The 27,547-nt window shown below is 36.2% G+C and overlaps 6 protein-coding genes across 8 annotated transcripts; 3 read left to right on the top strand and 3 right to left on the bottom strand.

Moving 5' to 3' along the window:
- Positions 1 to 219: 219 nt before the first annotated feature.
- On the bottom strand, positions 220 to 4,888 carry LOC120777148 (DNA damage-binding protein 1). Its single transcript, XM_040108296.1, has 13 exons — positions 4,691 to 4,888; positions 4,262 to 4,410; positions 3,939 to 4,201; positions 3,665 to 3,870; positions 3,517 to 3,599; positions 3,307 to 3,460; positions 2,989 to 3,244; positions 2,701 to 2,932; positions 2,287 to 2,638; positions 1,218 to 2,222; positions 963 to 1,152; positions 507 to 903; positions 220 to 450 (listed from the first exon to the last, which is right to left on the bottom strand). Exons 1-13 carry the CDS (start codon positions 4,749 to 4,751, stop codon positions 370 to 372), a joined length of 3,429 nt encoding a protein of 1,142 aa, XP_039964230.1. The 5' UTR covers positions 4,752 to 4,888; the 3' UTR covers positions 220 to 369.
- Positions 4,889 to 5,478: 590 nt separating this feature from the next.
- On the top strand, positions 5,479 to 9,798 carry LOC120766901 (gametogenetin-binding protein 2-like). The gene is given in 6 exon segments (XM_040092652.1): positions 5,479 to 5,903; positions 7,129 to 7,695; positions 7,798 to 7,973; positions 8,131 to 9,205; positions 9,421 to 9,595; positions 9,598 to 9,798. Coding segments are annotated over 6 exon segments (2,136 nt in total). The 5' UTR covers positions 5,479 to 5,801; the 3' UTR covers positions 9,639 to 9,798.
- LOC120766902 (mediator of RNA polymerase II transcription subunit 27) lies at positions 9,716 to 11,121 on the bottom strand. The gene is made up of 5 exons (XM_040092653.1): positions 10,807 to 11,121; positions 10,477 to 10,746; positions 10,328 to 10,415; positions 10,048 to 10,263; positions 9,716 to 9,982 (listed from the first exon to the last, which is right to left on the bottom strand). The coding sequence occupies exons 1-5, from the start codon at positions 10,974 to 10,976 to the stop codon at positions 9,845 to 9,847; spliced, it is 882 nt and encodes a 293-aa protein (XP_039948587.1). The 5' UTR covers positions 10,977 to 11,121; the 3' UTR covers positions 9,716 to 9,844.
- A 288-nt stretch (positions 11,122 to 11,409) lies between these two features.
- Positions 11,410 to 13,125, top strand: LOC120766903 (calcineurin B homologous protein 1). Its single transcript, XM_040092654.1, has 3 exons — positions 11,410 to 11,586; positions 12,228 to 12,491; positions 12,563 to 13,125. Exons 1-3 carry the CDS (start codon positions 11,520 to 11,522, stop codon positions 12,799 to 12,801), a joined length of 570 nt encoding a protein of 189 aa, XP_039948588.1. The 5' UTR covers positions 11,410 to 11,519; the 3' UTR covers positions 12,802 to 13,125.
- Positions 13,126 to 13,504: 379 nt separating this feature from the next.
- Positions 13,505 to 16,910, bottom strand: LOC120766900 (protein transport protein Sec23A). Of its 2 annotated transcripts, XM_040092650.1 has the most exons (6): positions 16,509 to 16,910; positions 15,171 to 16,429; positions 14,948 to 15,101; positions 14,332 to 14,880; positions 14,082 to 14,102; positions 13,505 to 13,833 (listed from the first exon to the last, which is right to left on the bottom strand). In XM_040092650.1, exons 1-6 carry the CDS (start codon positions 16,785 to 16,787, stop codon positions 13,744 to 13,746), a joined length of 2,352 nt encoding a protein of 783 aa, XP_039948584.1. In that variant the 5' UTR covers positions 16,788 to 16,910; the 3' UTR covers positions 13,505 to 13,743. The 2 variants fall into 2 exon arrangements, with proteins under 2 accessions (XP_039948584.1, XP_039948585.1); XM_040092651.1 differs by lacking the exon at positions 14,082 to 14,102.
- A 584-nt stretch (positions 16,911 to 17,494) lies between these two features.
- Positions 17,495 to 27,430, top strand: LOC120774378 (metastasis-associated protein MTA1). Of its 2 annotated transcripts, XM_040103979.1 has the most exons (13): positions 17,495 to 17,691; positions 19,452 to 19,613; positions 23,385 to 23,492; positions 23,953 to 24,182; positions 24,309 to 24,629; positions 24,696 to 24,884; positions 25,002 to 25,277; positions 25,342 to 25,541; positions 25,607 to 25,857; positions 25,926 to 26,474; positions 26,549 to 26,676; positions 26,742 to 26,857; positions 26,935 to 27,430. In XM_040103979.1, exons 1-13 carry the CDS (start codon positions 17,664 to 17,666, stop codon positions 27,101 to 27,103), a joined length of 2,727 nt encoding a protein of 908 aa, XP_039959913.1. In that variant the 5' UTR covers positions 17,495 to 17,663; the 3' UTR covers positions 27,104 to 27,430. The 2 variants fall into 2 exon arrangements, with proteins under 2 accessions (XP_039959913.1, XP_039959922.1); XM_040103988.1 differs by lacking the exon at positions 23,385 to 23,492.
- The last annotated feature ends 117 nt before the right edge of the window (positions 27,431 to 27,547 follow it).

Below are 27,547 nucleotides of genomic sequence, written 5' to 3'. Positions count from 1 at the left end.
TAGGCCATTTTCGACGGCTCTAGACTGACCTAATCTCTGGTCTAACAAAATGGATATCTTTGTTTCACCATATTATTCAAAATAATTCTTTCTGAATATAATTGTGTTTTTTGTATTTTTATTTACTTTCACTCTACTCTACCAAATGTTTGCAATTTAGATACAAAAATATTATATAACGGTAGGCAAATAAATTAAATCTAATAATTTAAGTATTAATTTTAACGATCGTGTACAAGCAATATTTATTTTTCCTTAACATTGGTTAAACAATTAATCAATCAATCATTTCTCGAAATCTATTTGCATCGATAAGGATATTAGGACATTGCATAGCAGAAAAATCAAACTAAAATTAAAAGGCGCACTTCAGTGCATTCTGGTGAGGTCCTCGACAATTTTAATGACATCATCGACGTCAGCCTCCTTCTTTTCCCCGTTTAGTGTAAGCTGTTAAACAAATAAAATAAATTATTTGATACATTAATAATTCAGTTTTACATTACCTCTAAGCCCATAACAGTTTCCTTCATTTTATCCCTACCCAAATCGAGGAAACTTTCAATTAAATCACCATCAATGAAATTCTCACACGGCTCCGTCTTCTGTGTCGTTTGATAACTTCTATAATAAGAGTGATCTATTTTTCCTACCGATTTAATCGTATTTGTTAAACGTTCCTCAAGGCTATGCAAGAAATCATAGAAATCTTGCGGTATTTGCGTAACAATACCAATGGCACCATTCACGGAACCATAGAGCACACAACCCATATTGGGTGTTGTACGTTCACCAACGTTTTGCATTACCAAGGAACCGTGACGGAACACATTTACAACATCGCCCAAATGAAAGCGCGCAACTTCTGGCAATAGCTGTCGTTCTTCATCCGTCGTGGCGGCACTAGAACATAGTTGCAAAATATTACAGGCTGCTCATAAATGTTTTGTTAAGAAAATTACCTATCTTTTTGACAAACGAAAAGATTGCCATAGGTCTCCGAACCCAAAAATGTGTCATCATCCAAGATTTCGACAGCCCTCATCCACTTAGGGTCGCAATCACGTGAAATCTCAACGAAAATACCTTCCATCTGCTTATGCTGCAACAACGTCATCGAACGCATTAGATCACCAACCAAAATAAAGTCACCTGTGCGAATGTGTGATAAAATTGAAATCTATTTGGTCCATATCTGTCAAGCTAGTTTCTCTCACCTTTGGCCTTTAGGTACAATACAGAAATGTTATTTTGAATATTACATTCCATACGCAACTCCTTTTCATTGGTCCATTCATAAAGCCGCACAAAACTGTTTATGCCCGCCAACACTTTGCCGTTAAACTCCACCAGGGAGTTACATGAACCATCGATTTTCGTTTCGGCCACTTGAGTTAGCTTGTTTTCGTTGTAGTGGAAGATAATTATGCGACCAATTTTAGGTTCTGGATCATCTGCATAGATTAGGGCGGTTGATACAACATAATACGTATTCGGATCATCACCAAGTTTAGCGGACATCAGTGAAATTATGCTTTCCGATGGCATAAATTGATGCGCATGTAAAACTTCGAAAGTATTCTGGTCGATTATTAGCAAATTGTTTATTTCCAATTCTTGACCAACTTCAGCATTTGTAGTTGCAGCACTGCCGCCTCCCGGTTTAGGTATAATGTTCGAAGCGTAGGTTATATTCTGTGCTTGAGTAGAGGCACTCGGCCTTGTGGGTTTGGGACCACCACGACCTTGAACATCAACACGTAGCGTTGCCACGCCAAATGTTTGTGAACTTTCTTGATACGCAATGCGTCGTGGACCCTCGCCCAGTGGCACAGTGCGAATATGCAGCTTTTGTATCTCGTCGATGGTGCCTAAAATCACCGAATTCTTTGTGGCCAAAGCCAAACTGTCTGGGTATGACTGCGCATTCAGTGAGCACATATGATTTACTTCCTTTAAATTGACATTTGAAAATACCAATTTATGATTTGACGAATAAATAACAGTGGGACGATCCGAGCAGGCAAAGACATTAGTTGTGGCAAATGATTTAAAAGTTCGCAAAGTAGTTGGTTGTGTACCCAAAGTAACTTTCTTTTTCTCACTTAGACGCCCATCCAACCGATTCAGTATGAAATAGAACATCGAACCATCACCAAGCGCACAGAGCAAATAATGTATGCCCTCAAATGTAGTCATCAGAATGGAACGTGGTATAATTTCTAGATGTGTGAAGATATTGGTATATACAAGCTGAAAATTTATTAATTTATAATGAATATTTACCACCAAATAATTTCTCAGTGTACATAGTTTCCAGTTTTGGCAGTGATAGAATCACAACTGATATATCTGTCCACAATCCTATTGAGACAAGGTCTGCTTTATTTTTACCCTCTTCCAATGGGGTAATATCTAAACAAGCGACTTCATATTCTAGAGCTCTGTGTGATTTTTCTGCCAAGAAGCAATTCTCAATTTCTATGTAGTATACATTGCATGCTGAAGCAACAACAATTTGTGATGTATTACACGACACTACTCCAATACGTTTACCATCTGGCGGTTGCCATTCACCTACTAAAGATTTGGTGCTACTCTTAACTAGACGAACAGTAAGTGGAGTCACTTGTATAATCTTTAAAGGAAAAATTATCTTGCAATCATTTGTTTTATTATTTATTTGGTTTTCTTTCTTACCTGATCATAATCAACATTTGAGCAATGGAAAGTTTGTTGATCACTAATAAAGCCTGGTATATCAGTTTCTTCAACCTCTTCCCCAGTTAGAGTCAAAATTCGAGTATGACCCACAAATGCCAGTACTAATGTGTTTTCAAAGACACTTTCGTCTATACCCACTTTAAGTGACCACATACCTTTTATTCCAGGCAAATCAATGCAGGCATGCTCTTGAATACCAATACCAATCCTACAGAAAAACAATTTTGTATTATTTATCAATTACTATGACTGCAAAGTTCTAACCGTATAATACGTAGTGAGCCATCTTTAAAGCTGCCGGAGCATGTTATTATTTGTCCTTGACCTTGTCGGTCCAAATCTACAACACCTAAATCAAGTATAGGTGCCAAACTGGTAAAGTTCTCCATGGGTATAACGTAGGAGCCATTCTCGTTGGGCGTTGTACTTAAACGGACAAGTTGAGAGTCGCCATGTTTGGAACCAATGAAGAGAAAGCCGTTATCCAAATACGTTATGCATTCAGGTATGGAAATTTCACCTGAAATCAATATATTATTATAAAATAATTATCCTTAAGTTGTGCTCTTTCATTTTAGTTACCTAGCAATTCCACTTTTATTTCTTTGACTGATACTCCACCTTTACCATTGTCGATGGTCTCTAAGAAAAGCATAAACAACTGTCCATACATGTTTCCCAGCAAATACCGTTGACCTTTGCTATCCACGCGCGCATAGCAGTTAATGGTGCTTTGCTAGCGAATAAAATTTGATTCATAAGCAGTTGACATTAAGTATACATATAGCTTACCTTAAATGTTGAAGGTGCTACAGCATGGTAACTATTTCCATCATGGTATACGATCGATTCACGGCCAATAACGATAGCTCCACCTACAAATTTTGTGCGTATATTATTATTAATAAATCTGCAAATTAATTCAAAGTCAAAACCTCACCCAATGGTGTTGGTACTGGTATCAACATTGTGGCTTCTGTCTCGACATTGTCTTGTTTCCAGGCAATTTTCATAAACTCTTTGTCACGTAAATTAATCTCATGTGTCTTCACATGCCGTCCATCTACATCTTTATGTATAACAATAATTGTGGGATTAATGCAACCGTATAGAAACTCGACATCATAAACATTTAACTCGTCCATTCTAAAATATATTTCAAATAGTATAAAATAGTTTGTTAGAGAATACATTAAGTTTTCTTAAATACACACCTTAAATTAGTCGCCTTCAATTCGCTTGTCTCTTTATCCAAGGGTATAATAGTGAACAGACCCATGTAAAGGCACATTCCAATAACTCGCGCCTTTGGATCAATAACAGCGATGACACCGCCTTCAGTGGGTATGCTTACTTGATCGGATACATTACCATGAGCCTTTGTTACCACACTAATTTGGTCACCGACCATTCGGCATTCCAGTATCATAACATTGTAACGAAAAGTAAGTATAAAAAGTAGATCCTTCTTACTATCCTATAACATTGATGGATTTATGTATACAATTTAAGTTAATGTTCAATTATTATAACAAACCTGAGGACGGAAGTGACGCATGACACATATTTGGCCATTAATATTTACTTCTTTTAATGGTCGTAATCCTTCCGGCGTAACTAAATCAATTTCTAACTGGCTGTTTCGGGCAATGATTAAATTTAAATCAGTTGGCGATGTAAAGTTACCTGAAACATCAAAAATATTTATAAATAACCTTAGACAAAAAATAAATGTGTTGTTGTTTTAAAACACGCCGGTTAACCATCACTGCCCAAAAAGCATGGCAAGATAGGCGGGAGCAACAAAATATAATTTGTAAGCAACTAATTAACTTTCTTTAATTGGTAATCAATGGTTCACAGCAGTAAATAAAAGTGTGGTAATAATTTTTAGTTAAATTCCCGGAGACGCGACGCGGCAAATACCTCGCCGATGGTCATAAAATTTGCCCAGAATAGAACTTACCGGTCACACAGCTTACTACTGCTGTCGGCTTCTGTGCCGTAACCACATAATGGTGTGACATTTCCACTGCTATATAATACCGATTTCTTCGATTCGTTCCAAAAACTAAAAAATTATAATTTTCCTCTATAAAGGACAATTTTACCCGAACAAACCCTCAAATCTCACTTTTCGCCTTTTTTTGGATATGCTAATTACAACTCTGTCTTCGAAAGATTCAGCAACAGCAGTGTTACCAAGTTCACGTATATACATAAGTCAATTAAAATCAGGAATGACTTAAAGGGACAAATAGTTGAGACTGCTTTTTAAAATAATAACTTTTATTTAATATATTTTAAGAGCCAAAGGTTTGTTTTTTCATTGTAAAAGTTATGAGCATGTGATTTAAATATTTAAATGCATGGCATACCAAAAATATGTTTCATAACATGTACATTGGGTAACCAAATACATAGCGATAATTTATATAAATTAATTATTATAATAAAAATTATAAATTGGTAAAGCTAATTAATTATATTATTATAAATAAAATTTTATTTGTTTCGATTCTAATATGTTCCAAAGTTCACAATAGTCATCAGTGTTGTAACCAATCTTATTATCTTAGAACTCAGCTACTTCTAAATTCAACTCTGCTTAAATATTGTACTGATATCACATACTACTTTCAAAAAGTTTTTAATAGAATTGTTTAAATAAATCCAAAAACTTATTAATTTTAAATAAATTTACACTTTATTGTGCCTTAATAAATTGTTAAACAAGGTGAAACTAATATAAAAAAGAATATATTTCAGTTCTGCATTAGTATGGGAATAGGGCTCACTTGTCAAAGCTACTAAGTTGTGCAACAGTGCTGATGGAACGATTCCAGTGTGGTACTACGTGTTTGACAATTTCTCATATAATTTCTCGTTGTCTCGTCGTTACGAAGAATTTATTATTGTTCATCATAGTTATTAAATAAATCCTTATATTTTATTCCAAAGTGCTGATAATTGTACAACAATTAAGCAATAAAAATATTGTAAGCGTTTGTGCTTGGGCGAATTGGTATTATTGAGGCTTATTTTGCGTGTAGCTTGGTTGTCTGAAGGCTAGAAATATGGCTAAGCTGACGGATGTATACCGTGCTGAGGATGTGATCGACGTTGGTTACAGACAAATCCCAGTAGTTACAGGCTCGGCCGATGATTCCTCCTTAATGGTGAGTTATAACAATCGTCAACGTTGTTAAATTGCGCTCCATACAATCACAAATATTTGATGTAAAGTAGGTTTGGGTTATAATTAGAGCTAGATATTTAGCTAAATACATTTTTTATATACTTCTCCAAAGGAAAACATTGACTACATTTCTATAATGTATGTAGCTTACATGACCATGTAGCAAGAGCTGTGGAGAAAGTGTATGTATAGTAAAAGTGTGTACACACATTAACCAGCTGATTGCTAACCATTGAACCTGTTGATACATCCGAAGTTGATTAGTGATAAATGGAAAAATGTTGATTGACAGAGTGTATTTTGGAATTATATAGTGATATGCTTTTAAATACTTTTAGGAATCGGCCAATGATAACTTTTAAGAATTTTATTAAATTCAAACTCTTTTCACCCGTATTAACTTCACAGCAGCAATATCTCCATATTATGGAAAAATTTGGATTCTTTAGTACGATACCTACCATTCTTTTATTTTTATAAATACATATACATGCATATGTACGTAGGTTTGAATGAGCGGTAGTTGGACTGAAAACAGGTTCAACGCCAAATATATATGTATATGTAAGTATTTTATCAACATCTCGATGCAGTCGTACTAGCTGCTAACAACACGACAGGGGATCGATTAGTTTACTATGCATAACTTGCCTAATGAATGGTAGCTTTGGACGCATTCCACACTCACCACCCCGTAGAGTTATCGAGATATTTGATGTATATATACATACATACGTATAGTTTTCTCTTTTATTGGTATTATAATTATAAGTTTAAATGTTTATTATAACATCAAATGCAATGCATCTTCATATTTTTTTATGGTAGAATAAGTGCCAAATTTCTAACCTAGTTCTCAAAAAGGCGTGCATAAGCATAACTGTTTATTTATCTTTTTTAATGTGTTCTGCTCTTATCAATATATAAAAGCTTAAATGAGATATGAAAAGAGCTCCACATATTTGATATTTGTGAATTTAGGTCGGTAGCTGCATCCGAAACTACAAGCCTATAAATTCAAATTGATTAAAAGATTTTTTCCAATCTATTTGAAGCATATATATGTACCTATGGTATAATATTCTTAATTATTCAACATTAACTGCACTATAAATTAGGAGTTATCTACAAGTAAAAATTTTGTAAATGCTTCTATCAAACAATAATAACTGAAATATATAATTTATCTACGTCAATGTTTTTAGATGTTAATGGATTTGAGTAACAAAGGCCTCTGCATAGATAGTCCGCAAATTCGTGGGAGAGAGCTTGAAATATTCACGCGAAAGTTTAAACTTTTATCGGCTGATGAACTAAAATTGTCGCTTGAAATAGATAGTGTCACATTCGTGTCCTTATTAAATCAATGTGTGCCATGTGTGGGTTGTCGGCGTCGCGTTGAACGTTTATTCTATCAACTAACGCTTTCAGGATATCCCACTCTAGATCCATTGATACTAAGGGATACGTGCGTTCTTACAGTGCGTGAAGAACTTATGTGGTCACCGCAAGCTTTAGGGACATTACTCTATCGGCATCATGAGGTTCTTAGTGATCTGCTGGATAATAAATTGCGGAATAAAACTCGTTGTGCCCTACATTCATTGGATGCATTTCGCACCAGACCCTTTTCGGAAGTTTGGCGGGAAATGTGGTTCTCAATGAAGTATAATTGTCGAGACAGATTGTCTACCATCGAAACCACGGAACTACACGAAGTACTCGAGAACTATTTGAAAAAACACAAATTTTGTCAGGGTTGTCGTAATAAGGTATGTAACAGGGTTTTTAATTTTAATTTATTATTTATGGTTTTGTTTTTTGCAATCACAACTTCTTATATAATTTAAAACATATTATTCTTGATTGTACAGATCGAAAAGGCATACCAAATACTCGTAAACGAAACGACTTGTAAAGAAGGATTCGACGCGGCTTTATATGCGAATATTAGGAAACCCCAATCCGAGAAGCACATTAAAATTATTACGAAAAAAGTTGATTTCCTCGACGCTCTTATAAGGCGCGCCGAACCTGAAGTTAATGGCAGGTAAATTAAGATTACAACTTTTCAAAATTATTCTCATCTAAAATAGAGACATGCAACCATAATGGTTACAGTATACATAAGATCATCAGTGTATTGGCATGAATTCATGCAAATAATACTGAAAATCTGGCAATTAATTACCTTTCTTTTCATGCAGTTATTCAAAGCAGCGGGAACGTCATGCGAAAACACTTGAAATTGCTCAAGAGGAAGTGTTAACCTGCGTGGGTATGATAATGTATGAGAGGCTTCGTCGTATTTATGTTAGTCTACGCGAAGAAGAGCGGGCCTGTCAAGTGCTGGCGGCAGTTGCCGTTCATGCGTTAAGCCGCAGTTTTGACATGGCGGTGGAACGTAAACAAGGTATCAGTAATTTAGAATTGCTCTATCAAGAAATGAGTCGCGCTGAAAAAGCAAAAGAATTGAGACGGGAACAGAAAAAACTGAAAAAGAAGTTGAAGAAAATTGAAAAGAAGGAAAAGTTATGTCGAAAATCTCTCAAAACTGCTGCTGATAATGGTGATTCTGATGCAGCGGAAGCAGATGGAGAAGAAGAAGGAGAAGACAAAGATGAAGTAGACTTGGATATGGTGGATGAGGCGGTGGATTTATCCGACGAATTAGACGAAGAATTGAATAAATTAGTAGATATTATGGATAAATCTTTGCGCACCGAAGAAAAAGAGGAACCTACTATATCTGACAAACCTCATCTTGTAACGGCTTCGGTATCTAAGTCACCCGCTCAAAAGAAACGTAAGCAAAAGAAACAAAAAAAGCACAAACAGCAATCGAATGGCAGCAAAAAGAAAGAAATACCGCAACATCAACAACAGCAAAGAGTGCCTACGGTAGAACAATCGCTTTCAGCGAATGGCAGTCACTTCGGCAGCTGCTGCGACATCGATGCCAATGAATCTATGGCCAAATGTGATGTTTGCTTAACTCCACAGGACCACTGTCCATGCGAGAACGACGTACGAGACTCGGGTTATGGCAGTGAGTTATTAACACCTGATAACTCGCCAATTAATAGTGCGTCCAGCACCCCCGAGGGTTCGGAAGTATCTTGCTCCGACGGTTTTTGTAACCATGAAAATGGACAGGACATGACTTTGGAAGAGGAACATGACCACCACATGTACGATTTGGGAAATAGCTATATGTGGGGAGACAGTTCCTTGAACCAAAAATACGGTTCTTCGAACTGGCTTAGCTTGCAGCAAATGCTGGTACGTATCATTACAATTTACAAAATACTTTGAAAGAAATACACATATGAATAACTTTTGGAAGAAATGCTCTTAACTTTATATACTTGTATTATTTTTCAAGTTAATTTTTTTTCCTCCAAAATCAATGAGACCACTTTACATTACCGACAATTTAACGCCTATATTTTCTATAATTGTAGTTATATTTAATCTGAAATATTTTATCCCTACAGGATAACTTCGATGAATATGATGATGACGAAGAGAACTGTTACATTCCTCAAGAAGTGGTTCTGGAGTATCAATGTCAGCGAGAAAAAGTGGAACAGCAACGCAGGGAGTTGCGCGAAACGTTAAAGGAAAATTTTGCGCGTTTATGTAAAAAACATAAAAATAGCAAGAAACGGAACCTGCTGCCCCGAGAAGGACATCAGGACCAGCTTGCATCTAATTAGCGCGATGATTAGTTATGGAACCTAAAACAGTCCTATAACTGCATAGCAGTCCTTAATAATGCATAGTGTATTGTAGCTCTTGAGTGACTACGTACATGTTTTGCATAATTATTATTGTTTCTGCAAATATATATTGAAATTATTTAAACCTATAAAGATATATTAATTTTTCATTCATTCATGGACTTTGTTTCTAAAAATATCAGCAGTTGCGGCACTCCTCGTGAAATGGTTCAAGTGTACGCAAATCACGCCAAGTTGGTGGCAGCCCATTCGAGACGAATTTTCCACATCTTTTGCAAGCCTCCAAAAACAACTTACTGTAACTGTGTAGCCAAGTCTGAAAATTTATTACATCGTTTTATAAATATACGTCTTAGAAATTAGTAAATTGAAATAAATTACCATATAGCTCTTTATGGCCAAGTCGGGTAGTGTAGGCGAGAAGAAGTGCAACATTGCAATATGGGTATGCTCTTGAACTTTTCGGAAGACTTCATAACGCGATTCAGCCCATAAATCGTCTGGGTCAAGTGTTTCGTCAAAACCCTTAACTGTAACCCATTCAATAAGCACACCCTTGCACACGATCGCAGCTTTGAGCACCCGACTAATTGTAACCTGTGTTATAAAATGATATTTCGAATATAGTTTCCATTCCCAGAAACTTACAGAAATTACTCACAATGACAACAACATTAGAACCAAAAGGTCGACACACTTGATAGCTTGTAAGTGGTAGGTTTATTTCGCTTAGTAACTTGTCTGTGTGACTGCAAAAAAGTTTATTTTCCTCAGTATTTTCATAATTATAATAATATTGTACATACTTACTCCGGATCGAAATTATTACACGATGTAAATGGTATACGTACACGTTTTTGAGAACAATATACGTATGACCGTCTAAGATTGTTTTGATTCAAATTGTTAAAAGCCAAAAAACTATGGTCATGTACTTTGTCGATCCATTTGTAACTGTTGACCAGTTGTGAATATAATGCCTGCCGCTCAGGCGCTGTCTCTTGCGCAAGGTAAGTTGTTTGACCAAGGCAGTATGGTGTTTGTGGAGCTTGTAAACCATTAATTAAGCTTTCAACTTCCCTGTTCAAATATGCATCAATTTTATTTAAGAATGGGCAACTCACTCAATAGGATTTTTACCTCAGCTGAGCATTCATGTTATTAAAATTCTCCTGAAACTTCAGAAGAAACTTTGTTCGGCTGTCTTCAGCCAATTCGGCGTTCGTACCATCAGCCAACTGCTCAAAGCATTGGCGTACGCTTGAACGCAGTGATCTCACTGCGCCCAGCGTGGAATTAAGTTTGTCCATTCTATCCAGGTTTAGGCTTAATATACACTAATTGTTTCTATTTAGTTTATGTTCTTTCACTTTTTTGAACTCAATTTCATATTATTATGCCCTGAATGTTTTTATAAATAAATAATGTCGGGTCTGTCAAATCACAAATGATGTCGGAAAAAACAGACAAGCAGGGTGGCGTTGTACTCCGAAATAAAACTTCTCTCCCAATAGTAATCATCTAAAAACTTTTAATAAAAAATATTTCATAAGAATATTATTTTATAAAAATGTAGGAAAAGACGTTATTTTACAAACAATTCTTATGTAACAGAGGTAGTGTTTAAAAAAGTTATAAATTGTTTGTTTTATAAAATAAATACAATTTTATAAAAGTGGCACGATATAAAAGTTATCATGAACTTTCCGTAAGATGTCGCTACCACTAATAAAAAAACCGACGTATGAACGACAGTATTTGTAAAGTTGCTGTCAATTTATATTATTATCTCATTGCAACTTAAAGTGAAGGTATTTTCAATATATTCGAATTAGTTTTGGAACTTTTTCAAAATGGGTAATAAATCTTCATTGTTACTTCGTCCGGAGGAAATTGGTCAAATTCAAGAAGAGACGGGATGTAAGTATTTAACATACAAACAATATGTAAAAGTCCAAGACCTTGTAAATTATATGTGTACTTTTGTTTTATGTTCATTAATGTGTAGAAATAAAATATTACGTTATAAAATGTATAATTTATAGTTGGTTTTGGTCGCATTATGTATCAAAGTATATGTTTATATTTGGTAGACTCTAAAACTTTTGGGAATCTTCCTCCTACACTTTTCATATCATGTGATGTAAACAATTTTGTATATAATTTACAATTTACAAAAAAAAAGGTTGACGTCACGCCGTGTTGTATAGTATTGTTGAATTACTAATACGATATAATTTTCGCCATATTTTCTTAAGAAATTTACGAAGTAATGCGAATCAATTATAACTGATAAGTGGTGGCAATTATCACAACTGGGTGATAAACAACACACTTTCTTAGCACTAATATCGAAAATACACACAATGGTACATATACTCGTACAAACTGAGTTGAATAGCGTTGGATCAAAGTTTGAATTGACCAATTCGATAAATCAAGATTAGATAAAACTAATTGACCATAACGCAAATTATAGAAATTATGACAATTTATAACGTTTAAAAATTAATCAACCTATCTCAATTCATACTAATTTAAAAAATACTTCTTGTTTACAGTCACACCTAACCAAATTGAACGACTATACTCCCGCTTTACTTCATTGGATCGCGGAGATTGCGGCACGTTATCTCGTGAAGACTTCCTTCGAATTCCTGAACTAGCAATTAACCCCCTCTGTGAGCGCATCGTACATGCTTTCTTCGAAGATAGTACTGATGACCGTGTAAATTTCCGGCAATTTATGAATGTTCTGGCTCATTTTCGACCAATTAACTCCAAAAAAGAAAATGGCTTAAACAGTCGCGAAGAAAAGCTAAAGTGTAATTATAAGCTAACAAACATCAATTGTTATGACTATGTAAAAATTAATACCAATTTTATTTACTTTTAGTTGCATTCAAAATGTATGACTTAGATGATGACGGTGTTATAAGCCGAGATGAGCTATTGAGCATTCTTCACATGATGGTTGGTGCAAATATAAGCCAAGACCAGTTAATAAGTATAGCCGAACGTACTATTTTAGAAGCTGATTTATGTTGTCAAGGAAAAATTTCCTTTGAGGACTTTTGTAAAGCTCTGGAGCGCACTGATGTGGAACAGAAAATGTCAATTCGATTTCTCAATTGAATGGGCGATTCCTCAGTTGGTATTAAAACATTGTCTGGCACTATGAAAAAATATGTCACGCAATGTTTGTTCCCTTTAGTGTGGAATCGTTAAGTTAAAATGTCTTACACATATATTTTCATACATATTGACTTTTACATATGATTTCCTATAAAGTAATTAATTTAATTGAGTGATTCACATTTGCTAATTAGAAAAGGTTTATTAGGAAATTACCATAAAAAATATGAAGTTAGCATTTATTTCTTGTATGTACATAAAAGCAATCAATTACTAACATTAAAATTATGTTCAACCAATAAAATAGTATTGTTTATAATAGGATATGTAATACATATGTCTTTTCATACTGGAAAATAGCTAATGTCATGGAGAGTTTCTTTCTACTCTACACCGGTATTTGATTTTACTTTGCCTAAAAAGATCAACTGAGTGAAAATTATTGTTTAACGTAATATTCTGTTAACAACTACTCTACTGCAGCCCTAAATTTCTGTAAAATATTTAGGTGCTTAGAAAGATAGAACCAATTGCGACCTTAATACACTATTCTTAAATCATGTACGCAAATCAGATCGATATCCAATTCGCTTATGTACAACAGACAGACGGCCATGGCTAAATCGGTCCCCCTATTTCCTTCTGGTTATTTCGAAATTCGTGCCAAACTTGATACACCCTACTCAATATTTTTTGGCCCAAGTTTTTGAATTAAATTATTTTTTATTTAATTTGATATTTATTTATATATGCATATAATTGAATTTGACATTTCGTTATTTTAGAGTTCTAATAACTATAATCGTAATTAAATTTTATCAATTGTATCGAAAAATGCTGGTAGAATCACTTAATTATACATATAACAGTTCTCCAGCACCTCCACCAGAGCGTCTTAAATCTGCAGTACCATAACTTAATACGCATCCAACATTCTTCAATTCATGTTGTTGATGAAACTGCCAATTTTTTTAGATGCTCCATGAATAGTTGTAGCGATACATCATCTGTCAAAACCGGTGCTCCACCATCCTGTATGAAATTGTATTTTAATAAACAAATATTATATGATAATGATATTGTAAATAAGAAAATTAAAATTATAGTTAAATAGAAGCTACAGGGTAAGGAAGCAAAGCAAAGCGTTTTAGAACCACATAAATAAAAGCACCATTAAGCATCGCACCACACCGCGCACCATAAAATAAAATTTCTCTATTTTTATATTTTTGGTTATTAATGAACCAAATATGTCAATACTATAGAAAAGTTATAAATACCGTAGACTGGCCAATTGGTGGCTACGTTTTTTGCAGTTTTGCAAATCACACAATCCATTGAACAATGACAATTATTTAACAGACGCGAACGAGCAAACGCAAAAAAAGAATTAAAAAACAAAAGTTAAATAATATATTAAAACAGCAACAAAAAACAAAAACAATGCGTATAAACTTTCGTGTAACATAAAAGAAACGCATCACAAAATGTTCCTAAATATAAAATGCTTAATCAATTCACAAGACTCACCTGTCCATACGCGTACATATTGTTATGCGTTTGGGAAGGATTTACTTTAGACAACAAGAAACGTGCTTGTGAGCCGCCATGCTCGGTGTCGATGTAACGCGGCATTGGAAAACGTGTCTGTAAAATCTCCTGAGCATCGTCTACAGGCGCTTGCAGTAGCTGTTTAAAATTCTCATACTCGGGCATATCTTGGTATTTGAGCGCACGCCATTGTGCAATGGTTTCACCGTGGTATATGAGAATTTGGAAAAATGTGTCCATTAATAAAATACGATCGGGTTGAATAGACGATGTATCGAGGAGGACTGGTTCTGGAGGACCATTAAACGAATAGCTGTAAAGAATTGGCTGTATCATAATTAGCGACTGTGTAAGGTCCTCGCGCATCAGCATGTGCCGGTAGAATGTGGTCTCGTCTGGTGAGTTGTTGAAGACTTGCAGGAATTGTGAACGGCGAAGATGGTACATGAATTGCGGGAAAAGGCTGAAATTCTGGGCTAAACGGAAGCTGTTTGGATCATCCTTGCTGTACTCACCGAATTTCTGACACTATACGAAAAATAATCATAATAAGTTAACGCTAAGCATTGAGGAACTTCGTATATATAATATTTACCAAGCGAATAAGTTGCCGATCAACCCAACGCAATATATCGGGACCTTCATCTGTTTCAGCGCGATACACAACCATGCGTGCCATAATGACTGCTGCAGCTTCTTGATCAAAGCCAGCACTTATATATGGTAAATTGGTGGATGCATCTGCCCAGCTAAATTAAAAATTACAAATAGATTAAGGCATATATAAAGATTTCAATACTAAACTACAATTGTATTACTTTCTGGCCAACGTGGTTACACGTATACGACGTTGTCCATTTGCATGCTGATATTGAGTTATAAACTGAATACAGCCACGTCCTCCTTGCGGCATTGGCGCCGCATGTTGGTTGACCACTTCGAAGAAAAATGCCATTGTTGAGCTGGGATTCACTGTACACATCTTCCATTGCACCGTGTTACCCATGCCGATCTCCACATCAGACACCGACGAGTTCTTCACATTCAGCGACACACACGAACCGATGCCGCCCGAGATTTTCAGCTCGCGCGAGCACTTCACCTCCAGTGTGCCATTGAATGCCATTTTCAAATCACCACGTGCATCACGAGCAAACACCCGTTGGAATGTTTGTTTAAAAAGCGATGAATTGAATGAATCTCCTAAAACCATATGTCCGCCTGTTGAATTACAACATTGTTTCATTTCCATTAGACCGCACTGATCAAGTGCACAAGAATAAATATCGATACAATGTCCATTGGTAGCGGCCCTTAAAGCTAACGCATCATAATGTTTGATAGCTTTTTTCATGTAGCGTGCATTATCTTTCTGTATGTCATGATGTGAACGAATAGGATGTTTGAGTTCATCGTCAACCACTTGGCCGGGACCTTGGGAACAAGGTCCACCAACAAAGCTCATAATACGAGCACCAGTATTTGGATAAGTACACTCAAGTAGGCCAACTGCAATAGACAATGCAGCGCCCGTTGAACGTAAATACCGCTTGCCCTGAGGTACCGGCCAAGGGTCGCGCTGTAATTCACTCAACAAGTCACCCAATGCACTGTCACATTTACTTATGGGCTGAAGGAAACGATTGGCTGGAGGCGCAGCTGCTGCAGCGGGACGTTGTTGACCAGGACCTGGCATTTGTTGGCCAGGTTGCCCAGGAACCGCACTTGTCGATCTACCAATACCCAACATATCTTGAACTTGCTTTGCAGTAAGGTCTTTGGTGCCACGAAAGACATAGCTCTTCGAACATCCCTCTGCTCCCAATTCATGTACCTGTATCATCTTTCCGAAGGTAATAAGGCCGACCAGAGCATTTGGAGGTAACAAGCTTAGAGACATTTGCAAAGAATCTTTTAAAGCATCCAACTCTTCTTCATCCATACAGGTATCAACAAGAAATATGAAAACTGGTGGCATGCAAGGGGCACGGGTAATTGTATATTCAATTGTACTGAAGCCAGGAATCAATTCGGCAGGCTGATGTTGTTCCGAAATAGCTGCATATTGAGGTGGGAACTTAAGAAAATATATAGTGAGATTTTTTAATGCCACCGAGTAAAAGAAATGCTTTTATTTGTAGGTATTTTCTACTTACGGGATTACGTTGGAAACAAAAATTGCACACCCATAACTTAGCACGATAATCTACTTGACATAGGGGATTGAGTATTGCACGACAGTTGGCACGGGTACACAAAACTGGCTCATATTGTATAGGCGGCAAGTCAGGACGTTCTTTCAATGGTTGGTAAAGACAGGCAAGTGGCACAACTAGACGACCTGCGTCTATGCGGCTTGATGGCCAGACATTCCAAGTTAAACGGACTCCGTCACGATCTTCATTCTGTTGAATGAATTCTTCGTAGGTCGTCATCTCGGTAGGGTGTGGTTTATTCCAATATCCTTTTATAAAACACCTTGCGATCAAATTAGAATTATTTTCTAAATTTTTTTCCACGTCCACGTCACAGTAAACGAGATGCCACCTAACACTTTGACAAATAGCAATGTTGTCAATTCATAACGTTTTACTTGTAGTCTGTATTTGGGGGAAATCTTCTGTCAAAAACTTTTAGGGTCGCTTTCTTAATGTCTGGAACAATGTTCGGTTAAAAAGATTCTTTTCTGAGAGAAGGAGTCTTGTTAAATTAACTAGAACTTTACTGACAGATGGCTGCAAACCGGACATTGAGAAAATGACCCTTAAAATGTAATAAGAGATGTATTATATCTAATAATTACGTTAGTAATATATATTGAATTATTCAAAAGTACTAGGTATCAATTTTAAATATTGATACATTGATTTTAAATTTTATTTGGTATATTTTATAATAAAAAAAATATATTTTGTGTATAAAATTTGATTTTGTAAAGCTAAAAACAGATAATAGATGAACATTTGCATTCAATCGAAATGTTTTCTGGCAATACCTGTAGCCAATTCACGATCCCCAAAAACTTTAATTCGCCTTAGATGTCGCCATAATTTATACATTCTCTGATGCTTGTTGAATTGTCCAGAAGGGGACGAAGTGGTAAAATTCCACCACGAAACTTTTTTGACATTTGACGTTTTGTGTTTTCTAAGATGGCGACGAAAAAAACGCGTCTTTTGTGAATGTAATCACAACAAATTAAAATTAACGCGATTAAATGTGAAAAAAATTGCATGAAAATAGTGAAAAACCATAATTAAAAAAGTGCTAAACACTTTGTGTGTGAAATAGTGTGCAAAAATTAAGTGAAAATGGCCACAAATATGTATCGGGTTGGAGGTAAAAATTTTCCATTTTCTCTTCTGCGTTTTGTACCATATTCGTGTCTTTCGGCGCTGGCGCTTTTGCCGCTGTCGTCGCTGCCGTATTTGCTGCTGCTGTTGCTGCCGTTACTGTCGCAATTGCTGGTGTCGTTGCTGCTGCTATGGTGCACTGCGTGTGCTATGGCCTATGGTGGTATCGCAGCTATCAAAGCTATTGCAATTGCTGTCACGTCGCAGCTTATGTTTCGTCTGCGTCGTCCAAAACTGCATTTTGCACTTATGGCTTGCACTTGTATTCTGTATATAAGATTAAATAAGAAAGTGCAAGAAAATGGAATATTAAAAGTTGTGTCAACTGTGATAAAAATTTAATCAAGCTGAGTCCATGTATAAGCTTCGACTAACTGTCGATAATTTTTGTATAAGACGTACTAAATGACTAGACAATTAATTTGAAATATATTTTTCAGATTAGAATCAAATTTCATTTACTGAATCTGAAATTGACGATTCGTTACTTATTCCATTTAAAGATTTTGATACTCCTTTATATTATAAATTTTTATAATGCATAAATTACTGAAGTAAAATAATGCAGATCATCTTTCTATTCGTATAGTATACATAAAAGTGCTTTGAGTCGCTTGTTCAATTGCTACCGATCTTATCATTACGTGTATTGCAACATAGATAAATAGAGAAAGTTTATTAGGTATATACATACATACATTCGTACTTATGTAGATACATACAATTGTAAGAGTAAATTTGGTATTATTTAGTTACAGACGAATATAAAAGAAGTTTTAAACTTCATAAGCCGTTTAAAGCAATGAAGGATTTAACCTGTACACATATAAGTATGTATACACATGGGTATGTGTTTTATACGACAGAAAAAGTAAAAGAAACAGGTTTCCATTTCTAAACATACACGAAGTCTTCCAAAAAACTTAAATACACCACATGAACGATGGCAAACACATTATTTAAAAATTCGTGTGCATGTGTATGGTAATTGCATTTTATTCTGAGATGTCTGAACTTTGTTCTAAAGTGGTTACAATGCTTTCCTGAAGATCTGTATTTCTGATCACACTAGTCGATTGCTTAGTATGCTGGTTAATGCCGCGTTTCTCTTGATGTCATTATGCCATGTGGCATCTGTGCATGTGTATACGATTTTCCTACATTTGCTCATACATACAACTAGAGTTACGTGTAGTAATAAGCACAGCAGGAAGACTAATTTATATTTTCCCACTTGGTTAGTGTCTAGTCTGTTTATGCAACTATTGTGAGTTTCTGCTTTCGTTATACTCTTAGGGTTTCTGTTTTTACGTGAACTCTGCATTAATAATTATATACAACGGTGAGCATTGGTGAAGATCGAATATGTTTATGTTTGGCTGGTGGGTTAATTAGAATATTTAGCGGATAGGCATACTTCTTTCAGACGCTACATTGCATAGATATAGTTAAAAATTGGTTCAGTACTATGCGCATAAAACGGCGATCGCTGTAGCTGAGCGACTTTTCAGCGTGTTTATTCACAAATATGACTTCTTATATACATACATACATACATATATGTACATACATGCATTACCATTTTTTCGACGCTATCGGCAGCAGCTACGGCCTGACGTATGCTTTGTTATGCGTTCTACTACCTTATGTTTTATTTATACAATTCTAGGCTTTTCAAAAATTATAATATTAAGGGATTGCGAGATAAAACTTTATATACATCTAGATATATGTTTTGTGTTTCAGATTATGTCTATGTCGAGACAAATCAGAATAGCCCATTTTTAATACGTCGTATAGAAGAGTTAAATAAAAACCAATCCGGAAATGTAGAAGCCAAAGTTATGTGCTTTTACAGAAGGCGCGATCTGCCGAATCCACTGGTGCAACTGGCCGATAAACATCAGCGTAAGTCAATTCACATTATAACACATTATTATTTTCTCTTTGTTTTGTCACCTGTGTGCACAAATTTTATTTTTTTAATCATTGGTATAAAATAATTACTTATTACACTATATGTTTAATACTTTATTTTTACGGAGATCTGTATTTATTGGTGATCCAATGGGGTGGGGTTTAAAACAACGGTTCATATCGATGTTAACCGAGTTAAAATTTTTACATTATTATTCTATAGATAGATATAGATAGATATATATTTGTTACTGAGGTATTGCGCTGCGTCCTAGGGTCTACTGTGCCCTCTCCTATATCACATATGTATGTTCACCAATGTCCAGCAACCTGAATAATTCCAGGAGCCTGGTGGGCGCCACTAAGGTGATGTGATCCCTGTCTATGTAGATGGAATTACATGTTAATAAAACATTTAGATATTACTATTGAATTAGTAAATCAAATAAAAATTGTCAAATTTTTTTTTAATAAACTTTCCATTATTTGTAAATTTTCCTTAAACTAATTTCATAAAAAAATAATGAAAACATAAATATAATGCCTGCCGGTATGGACTGGTAATTTAGATCATTACGCATAAATGCATATCCATATAAGTTCGGTCATTCGTCATCACACAGTTATGTGCATTAATGTTTTGCAAACTAGAAACTAGTGGTATCGTCTATGATAACCAGAGTATTACCAAGAGCGAATAACCGGCAACAGTTTTAACAACAACAAAAACAACAAGCAGAATATATAAGGCCAGCAACAGTGTTTTAAATATTCGCATCTGTATCGATGCCTAATACACAAGACAGGAGATCTCAGCTAACCAGCCCAGCCAAACAGTCACTCAGTCAGCCAGTCAACCATCCGAAACTACAGTGTACAGCAGAGCTGCGAGTAACATACAAAAACAAGTGCAATAACGACAACGACAGCAAGTAGTAGCAATAACAGCTGCAGAGGCTGTGACTGAGACCGAAACTAATGCTAAAAACGAGGGTTGAGAGCACTTCACCACTTGCATTTATACGTACTTATGCACATATGTACATACCTACATAACTTCAAAAATGTTTACATATATTTGCTGTGGCGCTGCTTCGCGCAACTCCGTCTAAACTACCCGCTCCTGGTCTGGTACCTAGATACCGTTAGGCACTAAATAGAATAATGCTCGGGAATCAGTAGGGGCAAGAGGTGGTCTGCGTTTGTTGGCCAAAGGTGGGCGGGTGCAAATGTATATTGAATGCTGCTACATGCAAATATACAATATACCAACATTTGTACGAAATATTGTATATACTATCTACTTATAGGTATATACCTATACCTATGGTAAATGCGTGCGTCAATGTCTAGGTGTGTGCTATCAGTTGGTCGATTTTCAAATGTAGGTGGGCGGGTATGAGAAAATCAGGCTAAAGGCTGCATCAGCACCTTCACTCTTCACTAAAGTTGCAGGCATATGTTCAAACATACATATGTACATTTCTATGTATATTACGAATGTGTGCGTAACTAAATTCTGGCAACAATAACAACAGAGAACACAAAATACCGACTACACGTTGTCCACTCCAACCACCCCAGATCATATGAGTGTGCGCTAACCATACCACCATATTCACACACCTACACACATTTAGGATTTAAATGTTTCAAAGCCTGCCATTGCACGTCCCGAATGTAGAAAATCGCGGGATCTAATATATCCACCTGGTACGCACCGCATCCGCATGTCAAATTTTCGCTAAAGTACAATTTCGTTTTGACTGCATATCATAAGCACGTTTAACCAATGTATATTATTATATCCAAATTAAATATTAATAAGCTAATTACAAGAAAGCATAATTGTTAAAGCTGATAACCACAACTATTTGGATTTGTTAATAGTGCTGTATTCTTATTAGTTTGCCGGAAGTTTTAACTTAAAACTAATCAAACTTTACAACAACTCGCAATGACGCACATACATACCTATGTACATATGTATGTATGTCGTGCGTTTTCCTAACATTACGACCGCAATACATGCACACATGCATATATTTTTCTTTTCAATCGTTTGCCAGTGCAAAAACGCGTCACACCAGGCCTGCTCGAACGTCCGCGTGAGGGGGTGGCAAATACCACAAAAGGCGTTTTGGCCGCCAACTCAGTGGTACAGTGCACAGTGTTCTACTGTATGTGGCGGCTCCATCGCATTTGGTTGTAAGTGTGTGCCTCTTTCAACTCACCATTACCCATTCGCACTGTGATAACCGACAATTCCAGACATCTTTGCAGTACGAAATGCTACTCTAACTCAGCCCATAATAACATTTTCTTTCCACCCCATTCAATTTAAAGCCATTGCATCATATTGCGCTTCCTCTTTTTTCGGCTATCGTTCGTACACTCGTAGGTTCTGTTGGTGGTAATCCATTTCCGTTCTACATCTTCATATTTGTTTGTTTGTTTATTCAGCTTTCAAAGCTATATACATACTATATACAAATATTTATGTACATATTTATTGAGTAAATCTTTAAGAATTTATATATGATTAATAAGTATAGCTTACAGTATGTGTATGATATAAACTTGTTTAAAGCTTGTATAATTAATTAAATTTTACTATCCGATACGATTTTCTGTCATATAATTTCCTTCTTTTATATAATTGCTCGCCTACTCCTTATGTTGATTAGAGTTTTCCATTTTTCCCATTTTTCGTGGTGAGGTACATATATTCATAAAGATTTCTAGAAAAAGTTTTTGTACCTTGAACGTCGTAAGTTTGCCGCTAAGTTTGTGACTGTCGCGAACTAGACCCTCAGTTTTCGAGATAACTATCTGGAAATTTGCACACGCCCATTTCTACCCACGAAGGCGCTCATTTTTCGTAATCGTCGATATCGGACCATCATGCATACTAAACGATCAAATACATGTCCAAGTAAGGAAAATTTTTTTATTTGACGAGATACCTTCATTTGGCACAGATCATTGTCCAAGGCAACAAAACAATATTACACAATTTTTTTTTAGATCTGGCCACTATAGCATACAGTTGCCATACAAAATGAACGTTCATATAAGTACATGTGATTGTATACATTTTTTTAATTTAATCTTGAGGAAGTGGGGCACTTATTTGTTCAAGGCAACTGTAAACTCTCCGAAGAAGTTTTTCAGATCCGATTACTGTAGCATATAGCTGTCATATAGTAAACTGTACGGTCGGAATAAGGTGTTTGTATGCAAAACTTTTTCATTTGACAAGATATTTGGTTGATATTTGAAATATGGTATGAATTATTATCTAAGGCAATAGCCAAAGATATTGTTAAGATCTGACCTCTATAGTCTGTAAAGGGTATATAGAGTTTATCTTAATTTTTTTTTTAATTCCAAGTACCGAAAAAATGAGATTATTTACAATTATAATAAGAATCTTCCTTTTGTCATCGCCGTTATGTAGATAAAAGCACCAAATTTAATTAATATTTCGCTGGCCATGGAAAACAATCGAAACTATTTTAAATTCCTTCAACTTTTTAAAGTGAATAACTCTCTTGAAATCTATGATATTAATTTTTTTTTATTCAACTATTATTATTTTTATACTTCTCTTGATTTTCATTGTATACAAGTAGTTGACATTTGAAATTAAAATAATATACAAAATAGTACCTATGTATATACATATACTCTATTACCTTGCACTTAAAATCTTTTATGAAATTTTCACTAAATCCACATACTTATCCTCATCGAACATAGTGGCGACCGCTGAAGACTCCCCACTGGCTACGAAGCTGAAGAAAACATGGCTTAGAACACCAGTAGGCGAAGAGCAAGCCGCACAAGCCGTTTTAGATCCTTCGATAGGTACCGATTAAATTCAATCACTCAACATCATTGTAGCGCATTATAGAATTTGTAATAAAAATATCAACCTACTATTAAAAATGCTGAAATACATTATGTTTGTATGTATGGATTATATTTTTAAGTTTCGTAGATAAGTTTGTGGTTCTTTCTTTGTATCTTAGATTAAATTAGATCCTCTCAAATTGGTATTTTTCCACATGCTGTGGTTGTGCTATGTTTTCGTTTAAGTCTTGATTTTGATAAGCTTGAATGTATTTCTTCTACTGATTGGATAATTGTACATTATATTTTCAAATATGTATAGAATTTAATATTTTTTGAACATTATTTTCTTGTGTATCTAGAAAACACGATTTGATTGTACATACATTTGTATGTACATATGTGACTTATATAGATAAACACGTAATTTGAACACATTGAACTAACCTTTCTTTTTTTTACTTTATCATTATAGCAGCGTTGGATGAGGGACTGAATAGTCCTATACATCATGGCCCTGGTGGTGGTGGGGCTAACTCGGAAAAAGGTGAATCACTTACGGCCAAACAACGCTATCAGATCAAACATCGTGAATTGTTCTTGTCACGCCAAGTCGAGGCACTGCCCGCCACACAGATACGTGGCAAATGTTCGGTTACACTGCTGAACGAGACGGAGTCCCTGCAAAGCTATCTCAGTAAAGACGTGAGTCGTAAATTTCGCATCGTACGCTAGCTACTTTCTTAGACTTGGCATTACTTCACCATTTCCTCTGAATAAATTTTATTCTGACTTTAAATGATTTAATTTTCCTCATTCATTTGCAAATAGGACACATTCTTCTATTGCTTGGTTTTCGATCCTAACCAGAAGACGCTACTCGCCGACAAAGGCGAAATTCGTGTAGGTAGTCGCTATCAAAGCGAAATTCCTGCGAAGCTTAAAGATGTTACGAGTGATGAGCGTAAGTTAGAGGATCTCGAAACATTGGTGTGGACGCCACAGCATAGCCTAAACGATCGTAAAATCGATCAGTTTTTGGTGGTGTCGCGTTCGATAGGAACATTCGCACGCGCTCTAGACTGTAGCAGTTCGGTGAAGCAGCCGTCATTGCATATGTCGGCCGCAGCAGCCAGTCGTGACATAACACTGGTACATATTTTCCATATTTTATGTGGCTCACATTTATTTGTTTGATTGAAATTTTCTGTTAAACAGTTTCATGCCATGGATACGCTGCATAAGCACAAATACTCTATCGAAGAGGCAATGTGTTCGTTAGTTCCTTCCACTGGGCCAGTACTCTGCCGTGACGAAATTGAAGATTGGAGTGCCTCGGAGGCGAATTTATTCGAAGAGGCTTTGGACAAATATGGCAAAGATTTTAATGACATTCGACAGGACTTTGTAAGTATCCAGCAGATGAATATCTTTTGTATGTATTTGCTTAGCAAAAATTCTTTAATAATAATTCGATGTATGTATGTATATTGATATATTTTCTCTACACAAATTTATTTTCAGCTTCCTTGGAAAACTCTTAAACAGATAATTGAATACTATTACATGTGGAAGACGACCGACCGTTATGTGCAACAGAAACGCGTGAAGGCCGTAGAGGCGGAGCTTAAACTGAAACAAGTCTACGTTCCGCAATATAATCAAGTGAATAAGAGCGGAAGTGGCAGTGTCTCAATAAAAGGAGGTGCCAATATATATAACGGTACAACAAATGGTGGTGCGGATCTTTCCAACAATGGCAAACCATGTGAATCTTGCTCAACTGTTAAATCCTCACAGGTAACAAATATCTATTTACAATTTAAATTGAAATATAAGTAAAATAAGCATAATTTATTATTAGTGGTATCCATGGACTGGCAGTGGTCACGGTAACAGTCGTCTTTGTCAAAATTGTTTTGACTATTGGAAAAAGTATGGTGGTTTGAAAAATGCCGGCAAACACGAAATCGATCACGAGCCCAAAAAGAAAGTAGCGCCAGTCGTTGTGGAAGTGATTGATACCGAGAAAGTGAGCGATTTGTCTAATCGCCAAATGCACAAGTAACCATTAAAATTTGTTATTTAAAGGCCATTTTTAATATGACTGTTCTAACTTTTCTTTTTAGATGCCCTATGGTTAATTGTGATAAAGAATTCAAATTAAAAACTCATTTAGCGCGTCACTTCGATCAGGCGCATGGAATCGCTCTTATGTCGGGTTCACCACGCCCCATTATGAAAACTCGCACCGCCTTCTATCTGCACACGAACGCAATGACGCGTCTGGCACGCGTTCTCTGTCGAAACTACATAAAACCCAAAAAGGCAGCGCGTCAAACGTCGTTTGCGATTAACACGCAGCTGGTGAAGCAAGAATGTGAGTTTCCCTAAAATCGCTTAAAGTGTGTATTATATGCTAATGCATAATTGTTTATTTACGTATAGTTACAAATCGAATAAATGACAAAACCGCAGCCGATATAAAAAAAATTTTATTGATGAAGAGAAAAAAGCGAGAACGTGGCAGTGTTACTAAAATTGCAAATCGTTTGGGCTGCCCCGGCATTGGACCGCATGAATGGTTAGTGTTGACACCAAAGGATAAAATACCAAAACCGGATGTGGTCTCATTTCCCAAACCGCCAAAGGCCGCCGATGGCAGTTTATTGTATGATCGCGTGCCCAATAAGGTTTTAGAGCTCGACAAAGATTTAACCATTATACCCGCTCCAGCGCCGGTAGTTACAGCTCCAATAGCTGCTGCAGTATTACCTGCGGCAGTACCTGCAATTTCGCCTGCGACAGTGCCAGTTACAAAGGTGGCAACAGTCAATGCGGGGACACCAGCACCCAAGGTGGCAGCAGAGCGTTCAAGAGCAGTTAAAGATTTGCCCCCAGCTGCGGCATCGAATAGTAGCGGTGGATCAGCAGCAGCGCGACGTACTGATTGTTGGCGCAAGCGTGGTCGTGATCGAAACGAGGAAGCTGCGGATGGTAATGAGTGTGGCTTGTGTAACGGAAAATTATTATTAATGTTAATAATCTATTTTTGAATTTCATTATTATAGGTATGCTTTATCCAGTATATCCGCCCACTAAGCGCCCAAATAAAGATCCCATGCCTTCGCATCGTCCAAGCAATGAGCAATTTGCAGCAATGATGGCTGCGGCGGGTCATACCCTAACGAGACATCATGTAAATAATTTATATCTCTATTTCTGAGTTGGTTTTAAAGTTTTTTTGTTGTTTTTCTTTTATAGCTCAACGGCAAACCGAAACTAGCACAAATGGGACGCACCGGCAATGGGCGTAAACAGGTTATAAGTTGGGTAGACGCACCAGATGATTATTATTTTAGAGCCACGGATAGCAGCAAGTAAGTATAGCACAATTTGATAATCATTGAGGATTTGTTGACAATTGGTTGTAATATAAAAATTATCGAATTCTTAGAAAATGGCGCAAAACACTTTCACCTGCCGATCTTCGACGAGTTGCACGCAAACCTTGGCGAGAACTACCAATCAAAGCACACCAAATTGCACAGATGGCACATGTTGTAGCGACACCAGCTGTGACGGTGAGCAGACAAATCGAACCGCAAGTTGTAATACTCGACTGACCGTCGTCAGTGACAGCAATAAAAACAAGCACAACAACAACTGGAGTAGTAACAATAACCGCAGTAACAGCTACTGAAACAGCTACAACAGCAACAACAACGTCATTAAGCCGCAATGAGAAATATCTGCAGCAGCAGCAGCAGCAACAGCAGCAAATACAAAAGCAACAGGTACAACTACAACCACAAAGCAAAACAACACCACCACAACGTACCCCACCTCCTTTTCCATACACGATGGATGCGTTGCTAAATTAAATATTTGTGTGATTTAAGCTTCTAATCATACATGGACCCCTCTATGCTATATCTATATAGATCTATGTGCGCGTGAGAAAAGGAAGAGCAGAACGGCCAACGTGTAGCTTATGCACCAATGTACGCTTGCGTAGGTTGTATTGGTGATAGTGTGTGTATATAAGGAGAAAGCAATCGAAATGATCG

This window comes from Bactrocera tryoni, chromosome 1 (assembly GCF_016617805.1).
Source record: "Bactrocera tryoni isolate S06 chromosome 1, CSIRO_BtryS06_freeze2, whole genome shotgun sequence".
Classification (NCBI taxonomy): domain Eukaryota; kingdom Metazoa; phylum Arthropoda; class Insecta; order Diptera; family Tephritidae; genus Bactrocera; species Bactrocera tryoni.
Note: the sequence above shows the minus strand (reverse complement) of the source record. Positions and strands in the feature narration are given on the sequence as shown.

Coding starts and splice junctions, on each gene's coding strand:
- LOC120774378 (XM_040103979.1), top strand. CDS start 17,664: ATGGCCACAAATATGTATCGGGTTGGAG. Junction 19,614..23,384: donor ACTGGCCGATAAACATCAGC/GTAAGTCAATTC, acceptor CATCGAACATAG/TGGCGACCGCTGAAGACTCC. Junction 26,475..26,548: donor AAACGAGGAAGCTGCGGATG/GTAATGAGTGTG, acceptor TCATTATTATAG/GTATGCTTTATCCAGTATAT.
- LOC120766903 (XM_040092654.1), top strand. CDS start 11,520: ATGGGTAATAAATCTTCATTGTTACTTCGTCCGGAGGAAATTGGTCAA. Junction 11,587..12,227: donor AATTCAAGAAGAGACGGGAT/GTAAGTATTTAA, acceptor TCTTGTTTACAG/TCACACCTAACCAAATTGAA. Junction 12,492..12,562: donor TCGCGAAGAAAAGCTAAAGT/GTAATTATAAGC, acceptor ATTTACTTTTAG/TTGCATTCAAAATGTATGAC.
- LOC120766900 (XM_040092650.1), bottom strand. CDS start 16,787: ATGACGACCTACGAAGAATTCATTCAACAGAATGAAGATCGTGACGGA. Junction 14,881..14,947: donor ATCGGCAACTTATTCGCTTG/GTAAATATTATA, acceptor TTTTTCGTATAG/TGTCAGAAATTCGGTGAGTA. Junction 14,103..14,331: donor ATATGTACGCGTATGGACAG/GTGAGTCTTGTG, acceptor CAAAAAACGTAG/CCACCAATTGGCCAGTCTAC.
- LOC120766902 (XM_040092653.1), bottom strand. CDS start 10,976: ATGGACAAACTTAATTCCACGCTGGGCGCAGTGAGATCACTGCGTTCA. Junction 10,747..10,806: donor AACATGAATGCTCAGCTGAG/GTAAAAATCCTA, acceptor ATATTTGAACAG/GGAAGTTGAAAGCTTAATTA. Junction 9,983..10,047: donor TGGCCATAAAGAGCTATATG/GTAATTTATTTC, acceptor ATAAATTTTCAG/ACTTGGCTACACAGTTACAG.
- LOC120777148 (XM_040108296.1), bottom strand. CDS start 4,751: ATGTCACACCATTATGTGGTTACGGCACAGAAGCCGACAGCAGTAGTA. Junction 2,933..2,988: donor GGCTCACTACGTATTATACG/GTTAGAACTTTG, acceptor GTTTTTCTGTAG/GATTGGTATTGGTATTCAAG. Junction 1,153..1,217: donor ATTGTACCTAAAGGCCAAAG/GTGAGAGAAACT, acceptor ACATTCGCACAG/GTGACTTTATTTTGGTTGGT.